Here is an 11475-nt window from a genome sequence, read left to right on the forward strand (position 1 = left end):
AAAAAAAAAATTTGTAAAAAATTTGTATAGCTATTTATTCATGTTTTTCTAAATGTAATAATTATTTTTTTTCTCATAATTTATATACAACCCATAATATATTTAGGTGTAACTATACACACTCCATAATATATTTGGGTAATACTCCTCCAAGCCACTATCCATCCATTTATATATTTTCTTTTTTAATTAAATTAGATTTTTTAATCTAATAAAAATCTTTAAAATTGTTAATGCATAACATATATACACATGTATATTAATTCACTATATAGTTCGTTTTGGACTAAATTGTAGAATCTTTTTAACAAAATCTGTTTAATATTAAAGACTTAATACTCTCTCTTAATCAAATATTCAAATATATTAATCTCAAGAGTTATTTTTATTTCTCAATTTAACAATGATAAATTGTTCATCGTAATGAAGATCCTTGCATGTATAAATTTACGGGTAGACGTGATCGTATCTATGAGATACAAACTGTAGACAGTTCATTTTAGTATCCATTTTTTAAATATTTCTTTTGCTGCTGTTTTATATAATTGAAGTTAGAAAATTGACTATACGATTTATTATAAGTTGATGCATATTATTAGTATATATTTGAAACTATGTGAATATTTATGGATTGCAAAACAAAATTCAGAGCCGACAAATCAGATATCGCGACATATAGTATGAACCCAAATGGAACTTGTGCAATAACACACATATCTTACTAGTTTTCTATAAAAGTGCAAGAGTGGAATAATTAGAGAATTTATTTTAAAAATGGATGAATTGGTCAAAAATTCATTTTTTACTAATAATTAAAATTTACGGATAACATTGAATATTCGAATATTATTCATCTTGAATTGACGGCGCTTTATCATGATTTGCGTATGACCGGTAGGGGTGGGAATAGGCCAGGCCGACTAACAGGGGCCTACGATCCAGCCTACATAAGTCTAGGTCAGATCAAACTTTTTATATAAATAGAAAAGGCCTAGTCTTTTTTATAAGCCTATTTAGCTAAAAAGGCTAGACCACATGCCATATAAAAAGCCTTTTAAGTCTATGAGGTCGGCTTATTTAATAAATATGAATAGTTTTATTATTATTATTATATTGTATTTTGTACTTTAAATTAAAATATAAAAATAAATCTTAGTTATCTTGAAGAAATTATGAAAATAAGATGAAAACAAATCTTATGAACCATGCCATAAGTTGCTTCCATAAGTTCTCTCAAACAAATAATATCACAACATTTATGCTATTAGATAAACTCAAATAAGTCAATACAAACAAACATTTAATCTCACTAATATTTTAATTTGTTAGTCTATATAAAGTTGAGTTGAATAACTTATTTACAAATGTTTAAATAAAATAGGCTTTTAAGTAAGCTAATAGGTCAATCAGGCCTTCAAAGAGGCTAGACTCAGGCCAAAAAATAAGCCTATGATAGGCCACAGGCCAGACTTAGGCATTAAATTTTTAGTAGGCCAGACTTAGGCTTGACAAAGCCTAGCTCGACCCAACTTATTCCCACCCCTAATGGTCGACAAATTTGTCATAAAAAATCCGATGTATTATTCTGACTCATACTCTGCTATCAAACTTATCTCAGAGTTGTTTAATGTTTGACACTACTACGCCGCGATTCTTCACAATATTAAAAAGTTTCTCTCTAAAGAATGACGAGTTCAAATATTTCATACTTTTTTAAAGGAGAATGTTTAAACCGACTATTCAACAAAACATGAGACTGATAATAATGCGACATATCGATCTTTTCTAGAAGCTTTATGTAAGAATCGTCGCTTTGAGTAGATACTACTAAGATTTTTTTTCCTAAATAACTTTTTGTTTTTTTTTTTGTTTTCATTTTTTTTACTTATACCAAAAAAATACGACAATATCTCAATTCACCCCATAATACTCTTAGACACCCGACGAAATTTCATTTTTACCCCTCGCTTTCGTAGATGCACATATGAAAGCACTTTTTTATTTTACGTTGAATTGTTTCGCAGATACATCTATGAAACCGTTTTAAATAATATTAAATAAAAGTTCAATAGATACATCTACAGAACAAATCAACGTTAAATAAAGATTTCGTAGATATAAATGGAACTCCAATGGGATTGGAGGAGAGATTCTCAAAACGAAATTTATCGTAAATTTTATTTTATTTTTTTAACAAAAAGGTACTACATAATACATATATAACATGGTAGAGAGCAACATGGATCCTGGTAGAGAGTATAAACCAAATAATCAACGCTCATCATTTTTGCCCCCCAAAAGAAAATCGTCTGGTTTTGGCGGGAAACAACAGAGTTCAGAACGCAAAATCGCAAATGGCGAACAAGCTCATCAACCAGATGAGTTTACCTAAATCCATCGCTAATATCTTCACTGCTCGCAACATCATCACCGCCAAGGTACTAACAACCGTCGCTAATTCCCTTTCCCTTTTCTATTCGCTTTTCGTTTTTGTAATTCATGCTCAAATTCGAATCATCCCTTTCTATTACCATTCAGATCGTAATTTCCATGACCTAAATAGTCGCGGTTTTTGCTTCTCATTATAATCGTGAATTTTGTATCATTAATTCAATTTTTTGTTATTTATTTTTGAAAATTGCAGGATGCATTATCTTTGACTGAATTTGAATTGATGGAGTTGTTGGATGTTGGGATGGCAGAAGTAGCATCTGCAATGGCGCACATTAGTGAAGTCGTGTGTCCACCTTGTCAAACTGTATGCAAAACACACACATGTTCTTCTTTCTTTTATCTAGGGTTTTTGTTTTGTTTTCAATCTTTTTAATAAAAATGATTGAATATTGTGATAATAATGTGATAGGCGTTACTTCTGATGGAACAACGAGTACGAAATGAAAACATGGCTGGTCATCTTCCCACTCGTTTGAAAGGATTGGATGAAGCTTTATGCGGCGGTATACCATTTGGTGTTTTGACAGAATTGGTTGGTCCACCAGGAATTGGTAAAACACAGGTGAATTATTTTATGTTTTATGACATTTAACGCTTAAATTTTTTTTATCAGATGTGGATTTTGGTAATGTTCAAGAATGTTTTCGTTAACCATTTACTAGGATGGGTGGATTTTATATTGCAGTTTTGCTTGAAGCTCTCATTGTTGGCTTCGTTGCCGGCAAATTTTGGAGGCTTGGATGGCCGGGTGATATATATTGATGTTGAATCTAAATTTAGTTCAAAAAGGTAGTTGAAGCATGCATGCACTGTATTGCTGTGTCGAGCGCTTTCAATAATGATGATACCATTTACTAGTGAATGTGTTTTTTCTTTGCCTAGATTGATAGAGATTGGAACAAAGAGTTTTCCTGAAATATTTCACAAGAAGGGAATGGCACAGGAGGTGTGTAAATTGCTTCTTTTTTTCTTTTCCCATGTCTTTTTTGTATAGATTTTCTGTCTAATCTGAATTTGATTATATTTAGGAGGTAGGAACATGATGTAGATTGTTTTTACTTATCATGTCACAGATGGCCGGCAGAATCCTGATCTTACGTCCTACATCACTTTCTGAATTTGCTGAGAGGTGAGAATCTTCATTTGACTTGGTGATGTGTGTTGAGATAGTTCTCTTTATCCTAAATCTCATTCAATGGATATTGTATGTCATATTGTTCCTTTATAACAGAATGGAATTGTTGAGATTCCACACCAGCTATAAATAAAACTGAATTAGCCTTCACGAGGTTTGGGCAACCCTTAGGCGTTGGTTGAACTTGCTTTTAGGGTTGAGTTAGGTCTAGTCTAAATTTTAAGATGGTATTAAAGCTTATCGTGGATATGCTATTGGACCACTTATATTTTGTCTATGCTCTATAATTCCAATCCTAGGTGTGAAATGTCGTATTGAGATCCACTCACGCTCTAGATACCCGGCCTTGGGTGTGAGGATGTACGTTGATATCTCATTATCGACTAGCGATATGCCAAATTAGTCCTTATAACTCGTAAGTCTCGGGCAATTCTTACTGCGTATGATTAGTCAGTATCTTTATTTTGTTCCAATATTTGTTTTGTTCTCTTCCTCAGTTGAAACAAGTTAATGATATATCACACCTACTGTCAAGACCATCTTGTCCCTGGTCTGAAAGAAATGCATGTTCACAACAATTTAATTGTTATTTATATTTGTCATTTATAATCTATTCAAAAGAACTCTATCAGTGGCCAGGAATTCTGCGAGTAAAGTTGATCACTAGTTTAGAAGTGGACTTGACCAAAGTTTTAAATTATGAGGCTGATGTAGGCTCAATTGTCGCTGCAGAGACCTACAAAATCTAGACGTTATTGTCTAAATTGCGGCAACATTTTTTTTAAACCTAATATGCCAATTGTGTTTCTTTTAGTGTTGAAGTCTGTTTCTGACTCATGATACTCTAAACCTGATCTGCCCAGTTTTAAACTATGCCGCTGATGTAGCCTCAATTATTGCTGCGGACGGAGACCTACAAAATCTTGATGTCATGGTCTAAATTGTGGCCACATTTCTTTAAAAACCTTATATTGGATATGCCAATCGTGCTTCTTTTAGTGTTGAAGTCTGTTTCTGATTCATGACCCTCTAAACTGATCTACTAAGTTTTAAACTATGTGGCTGATGTAGCCTCAATTGTCACTGCAGAGAACTACAAAGTCTTGACGCCGAGGTCTAAATTGCGGCCACATTTAAAAAAAAACCTTAGATTGGATATGCCAATTGTGTTTCTTTTAGTGTTGAATTCTGTTTCTGATTCACAACACTCTAAACTGTAGCATACTTAATTACTTATTACTTCCTGCATGTAGCATGTTGCCGATTATGGAGACAGAATCTATCACCGCTCCTATTTTATTCTTCCTTCTCATTCTAAAGTTTATGCAAGATAACTATATGACATAATCTTTTAACATTACCAGTTTGCACCGGATCAAAGTATCACTCCTCCAGCAACAAGTGAAGTTGCTCATCATTGATAGCATGGCTGCTCTTGTTTTAGGGTGAGCTAAACTTTTCTGGCAATGTTTGTGAAGTATGTAGTCAAAGATGCTCTCTTCAAATCAGTTATAATTATTCTTTGAAAAGGAGCGATGTCCAATTAGGATGGTAAATGTGATGTGAAATAGAAGGAGAGCAGAAGATCCCAACTTCTGAATTAAATAAAACAGTTACACAGTGTAACAGAACAACTAGCCAACAATGCTAGCTACAGGTTCCCAACTATTCTCCCACTCCGGTGAATGTAACCATTTGATTACAACTTCTACCTTCAACTCTTGTTTTATTTGATAGCATTTTTTCAGAGGTTTGGCCTGCTGATTTGGACCTAAGGCTTTCTTCAACAAGGGAGTTGAAAAGCCGGGTGGTTGCTAATGACTTCATTTTGTAATGTAAAGCTGCAGCTTGAGAAATAATTGATTGTCCACTTGGAAGTCCACTGCATTCCAATAGTTGATTGTTTCCTTTCAATTTAACCAACAACACATCTCTTTGTTGTGCCTGTGTTCAATGATTTACTCCCTCAACCTTAAAGGGAAATGTAGTCTCCTTCAAGAGTGAAGGATTGCCAATTTTCTCCAATGCTCATCCAGGTACAAACCAGCCTTTTCTGCTTCCAACCCAGTGTGCATCTCTGCCATCATCCCTTCCAACTAGGCTATTGTAAGAGATACCAGAAAACAGTACAACCCTTGGTATTCAAGAGACCCATACTTTCCACAATAATGGTTACAATCGATAACTTCTCTCTCATCTCTCGTTTTCTTTTTCCTATTCTGCTAGTTATCTGATCTAATAGTTCGTTAGTTGTTTTTATACTGCGAACTTGTCTTAGCTAATTCAAAAGTTGGAACACTACCTCCTAATTGGATGTTTCCGCTTATCATTCTTATGAAATATTCCTATTCATGAATGTCTCATGATGCACAGAAATCGTCAAATTTTCTTTTCAGTGAACATGATTGTGGGGCTTCTAGGCAACAAGCAATGGGTTGGCACGTCTCCTTTATCAAGTAAGAAACACTTGTGAGATTTTAGCGAAGTGGAATTACATGTTTCTTCCTAAAGGCAGTTCTGATTTTGAGGATGTTTAGGTCCCTCGCGGAATTCTCACGAATTCCAATTGTATTGACAAATCAAGTAAGGTCTCAAATGGGTGATGAATCTCTCATGTATTCCTTTCAAGGTATGATGAACAAATTATTTCTAGATAGAGTTGGCTAGAGTTTAACATATCATTGTACATGTTAAGCAGCTCAAAGCCGCCCTACAAAAGAAGACGTTCCTGATACATTTGACTCTCATCTTGTTGCTGCTTTGGGAATTAATTGGGCTCATGCCGTGACCATCCGTCTTGTACTTGAATCCAAATCAGGTTGGTTAATTTGCAGCGATATGTGTCTTCTTGATTTTAAATGTATTATTTTGTAACAAATAACGAAAGTTTGTGTACATGCCACTTAACTCAAATGGTTGGAGTGGGTGGCAACTTGGGTTGAGGTCTTCAGGTCAACTCGTGATACTGACTTCCTAGATAGTACCTGCTATATATTACTCCCTCTGGTCCCATTTATAAAAGAAAGTTGATTTTTTAGATTCATTGAATAATCAATGTATTTGGTTCATTATCTAGTCTAGATACATTGATTACTCAATGAACCTAAAAAGTCAATTTTCTCTTATAAATAGGACTAGAGGTAGTACTACTTAATAACAAGTTCTAGGATGGTTGGAGTCGCCCACTTTGTCATTTGTTTAAACCAATTTGTCTGAACGCATAAAAAAAACTTAAAAAACTTGTAATTATCCAACATTATATTGAAATAAATTTTTAATGACTTTTAGTAATGGTTTCCATTTTTAGTTAAAACTTGTTTCGGGCTGGTCAAAGGACTACTAAGACTTACCCAATTCATAGATTCAACCCAAAAAAGTGCGGTCCACTCACTAATTCATAGATGGACCTTTATTTTTGGACATCGCATAGGAGCATGGCCTCCCCTGTCATCTCAACCTTTGATCACATCCAACGGCTGCTGCACTCCATGTTGGACAAATCGACACGGTTCTAGATGTCTCCTCTATGTAAGCGTGACCCTGAGTGGTTAACACTGATCAACCTTTGAAGCAAGTCATATTTAGACTAGATTTGGCAGGAGGAATGACAAAGTTGTCTATTGAGATTTTAGAGTTTGATATCTCTTTCGAGTCTAGAAAGACCCTTAAAGCCCATGTCTTTACAAACTTTATTGCTGAATTGACACCGGCCACCTCTGAACCATGCACAACAAAGTGGAACGTCTTCACAGACGAGTCATCGAATAGTAGAGGAAGTGGAGCCGGATGCGTTCTTGAGAGCGTCAAAGAGCTAATAGTAGAAGTATCCTTGCGCTTTGACTTCACAACCAACAACCAGGCAAAGTATGAAGCCTTCATCACCATAGTCATGTTGGCATCAGAGATTGGGGCAAAAGCAGTCAGGCTACACACAAACTCCTAGCTAATGGTCTCCCAGGTCAAGGGAGATGCACAAGCCAAAGATCCACTATTATAGAAGTATGTAGTTGCGGTCAAAGACAAATTGAACTCATTCAAGTCTATGAGATTGCTTATGTGCCAACTGAGAAGAACAGGAGGGCAAGGGTCATATCAAAAGCCCTAATAAAGGCCCAACAGTTGGGGTGTAACTGTGAAGGTGCCACCACTAGGCATCAGAAAATTTCTTGTTCAAACGTAGTGAAGGGAAGGAAAATCCCTATCGTCCGAAATACCACGTCAAACATGGGGAAGCTTGGATGGGAAAAATCTTGGCAAATTCTGTGGGAGGTTAGAACCTCAACATCCTAGGCTCCAGAGGGACCACCAATCTCCTTTACTGCGTCATATTTTTCTAACTCAAATAAATTAGAATACACCGAGGGAGTCCCCAAGTAAGTGTCATCCACCCAGGGATATAAGCAGCATACTTCTCTGCCGATTATAGGTCCAGAAGGAGGATACTTAATGACTTGCACCATAGTACCTGTTCACGCAGAGAAGCAAGTGAAAGGAATTCAATATCAGAGCAAAAAGCAAAAAGAAAGGAACTTGGGGAGGAAAAAGCAATATTTCCGAAATGTCAACAAAAGCCAAATACATCGAAGATGTTTGGGTCAAGTGTAGGGATAAGCCAGTAAGTAAAAAGCCAACCTAAAAATACTCAGGTCTAAGTAACACAGGCAAGTATATAACTCAGTTCAGGAGTACTATTTAACCTGGGATTGTGTCAATCACCTTATATTATTGCTATAAATGATTGTTATAAATGATTGTGTTTATGTTACCAATTTGAATTTCAGATGCCCAATTTCTTGCAGGTCAAAGGTTTATTAAGCTGGCGAAGTCTCCAATTTCACCACCTTTGGCTTTCCCTTTTAACATTACTTCATCAGGGATTGTTTTGCTTGATGATAATGGGATAGAGATGAAAGGGCCAGAAATAAACAATATACACTGCCAAGGTTTGTTCCTGAGTTTTTCTGTTGTAAGATCTGCTGAATGCATTTTAAATGAGTACAAGAATTATTTGGAAAAATTAAACCATAGCAAATGTAGAGTGACATTCACAACTAGTTGTTCTCTATCTGTTTTAGACATGAAATTCACGGACAAAAAATTCTTATTCTGGTTTAAATTCTGTGTTAAATGTGACAAATATAGGGTCTAGGTGTTCTTTTTTCATGAGTAAACAAAGTAAGAGTAGGGATTTATTTATATCAACGGTAAGTATGGACACACTTCGACACTTCAATAACTCCACGAGTTAAGTTTTACAAAATCAACTATGGGAGTGAAAGTTTTAGATCTAGTCTGGAACATTTCATAAATTCAAAACTTAATTGTTACATTATTGAACCATTTAACTTTAATGTATAATATACCGTTCAAAATATAAATACACATTTATTATTATGTCAAAAAATATACCTATTATTATATTACATACATACAAATGCCCTAAATTATCTAAATCTTGGCTTGCATGATTAAATTAATATCACTGAGTCAATAGTTGAACTCGTTAATTATGTGTTTTATAACAAAATATTAGATGGTATAACTTGTAAGTGAATACTACTGTGCATTCCTTCTTCTCTTGTAACACACTGTTCAAAATATTACTGAAGAATTTGCAATTTTAAGTTCTACTTTTCTAGGGTTTCCTTTGGTTGTCTAAATATATTAAAGCTCAAATCTCAACTTGCCAATTTTTATTTTTTTATTAAAATCATGCAGGCCCAAATGCTTTGTTAAATTTTTAAAGGGTAAAGCAGCACACCAGTTATCAGTTCATAGTATGCTTTTTCCAATCATATGGGATATGCAACATACTAGTTCACTTCAACAATATGTTTTCTTTCAGATATTCCCAGGTTAGTGTAGTTATTGTCATTGGGATATGTATATTATTCTATAGGCTTTTATATTTGAGCTGGTACTTCCATATATTTTTTTCCATCCAGTCATATGAACTATAAAATAGGTATTTATGTTAATAAATTATGGAAAAACATGTTCATATTTATTTTCTTTATTGTTTTCATAAGATTATATATGGTAGTTGAATCTGAAGACTTTCCCGTGTCTTGAAGCTACAACTATGAAGGTGAATTGTGATTAGATTTGATTGGGTGATTTAGATTCTTATAGTTAGTTGTCGACTTTTTGCAGGTATCTTGCTCTGCATTTGTCACCACTAACAACTTTTGGGTTTTGCTGCCAATCTCCATCTTTATGTCATCTGTTGCCATGTTGGATTGGTGGATTGTCTGGAGGCTTTGTTGTAAATTATGAAGATCATGCAACATACTGCAATGTTGATTTTTTTCTGCTAGGGATGTATTGAACAGTATGTAGTTTGGAAATGTTGATGATAAGCTAGCATTTGCCTTTAACAACATGAAAAGGCCCCGGTTTTGATTTCAATGGTTACAAGATATGACACAAACGTTATTCTAAACAAGTATAACATGTCTGAGTTATGTGTGGGGAAGAGTCATTTTAACAACATATTATATTCTTGATAATATAAATCTTAACAACATGAAATGGCCTAGATGTCTTGACTCAAGATTGTCAGTAACTACAACTTCATGTAGAAGTGGTGTAAAGGTTTTTCTGTGTTGCATGAATTTCTGGAAAGTATTAAATTACTAAAATAATTGAAATGCTATTATCTCAACATTGTTATCATATTTGGATCTGGGTTTGTTTGATGATTTTGAAGAAATGGTTTAAGTTTAATGACTTCAAGTATCAATTTTGATTCTTCTAAATTTTGGATTTGTTTGCAAAAACTTTCTAATATCAGTCAATTTTCAGACAAATTGAACTTTATAAGCATCTATTATTCCCCATCACATAAAAAATTTGTCGTTAGGTCAAAATGCCCTGAATCAATGATTGATTTCTCTTTGCTTACATCATTTGAAGACATCTAGGAGCTTCATTTCATGCTTATATCATTTGAAGACATCTAGGAGCTCATTTCATGTTCTTGGTAGTGCGCCAAGAGTACAAGATGGTTAATTTATTAAGTTAACAATGACAAAGGAAACTTGTAGCACTAATAGCTAAGAAGCATGAACACCAAAAACTCACCCATAATGTGGATACTAGTGATAATTAAAAAAAATTAATTAAATAATTATAAGTATCAATGTCGCTTTAGGATACGGATACTCCTTTTTCAGATGTTACATAGATTAATAAGACGTTACATAGATTAATAGTGGGCTTAGCAATATATGTTGATTGTTACCTTTTTATTTTTTGTTTGTCCATTTGGTTTACAGAAGTGCAACTTTTATATGAAGCTTTCTTAGCTTAACAAATGTTTAAAGAAGGTATTTGTGCTACTATAAAATGAGTAGTTACTGAAGGGAAAGGTTGATATTGCTACTATTTTGATTTGTTATAGCTGTGTATATAATATTATATCCACCACTGATTTGTTTATTAATTGTTGATATTATCTACATTATTTTTTACAGTGAATTGTTGTAAAAACTTACACAGAGAGAGAGAGAGAGAAAAAACTACTAATCATTTGAAACAATGGATAGAGAATAGACAATTGATATCCCTAGGAAAGCAGAATGGAAAGAAAAAAGTGCGTCGAATAGAAATATAGAATGATAAGGGAGGTGTTGCTAGAATTTCTTATAATATATATAAACCCAACTCAAATTCATTTTTCTTGAACCCAATTCATGTGCAGTCTTAGAGGAGGTCCAGCATATGTTGACTCTTACAATGAAGATAATCAGCGAGTTATCTATCAATAAATTAAATTTTTTTGAAGTTTTATATTGTACATTATCTTTTAAAAATTAAAAAAGATAAGTACTAAAAAGATTAGTTTGATTTATAGGTTTTAATATAATAATTAAAATTAATGTATA

At 33.8% G+C, this 11475-nt stretch overlaps 1 protein-coding gene across 2 annotated transcripts; it reads left to right on the plus strand.

The window, feature by feature from the left end:
* The first annotated feature begins 2255 nt into the window (after positions 1 to 2255).
* On the plus strand, positions 2256 to 11236 carry LOC131653805 (DNA repair protein RAD51 homolog 2-like). 2 transcript variants are annotated; one of them, XM_058924093.1, is made up of 13 exons: positions 2256 to 2438; positions 2645 to 2758; positions 2864 to 3016; positions 3140 to 3243; positions 3337 to 3400; positions 3528 to 3583; positions 4954 to 5034; positions 5986 to 6045; positions 6127 to 6218; positions 6285 to 6407; positions 8389 to 8532; positions 9308 to 9444; positions 9743 to 11236. In XM_058924093.1, the coding sequence occupies exons 1-12, from the start codon at positions 2355 to 2357 to the stop codon at positions 9331 to 9333; spliced, it is 1101 nt and encodes a 366-aa protein (XP_058780076.1). In that variant the 5' UTR covers positions 2256 to 2354; the 3' UTR covers positions 9334 to 9444; positions 9743 to 11236. The 2 variants fall into 2 exon arrangements, with proteins under 2 accessions (XP_058780076.1, XP_058780077.1); XM_058924094.1 differs by having other exon boundaries at positions 6288 to 6407; positions 9743 to 11235.
* The last annotated feature ends 239 nt before the right edge of the window (positions 11237 to 11475 follow it).

This window comes from Vicia villosa, linkage group LG2 (genome assembly GCF_029867415.1).
Source record: "Vicia villosa cultivar HV-30 ecotype Madison, WI linkage group LG2, Vvil1.0, whole genome shotgun sequence".
Lineage (NCBI taxonomy): Eukaryota > Viridiplantae > Streptophyta > Magnoliopsida > Fabales > Fabaceae > Vicia > Vicia villosa.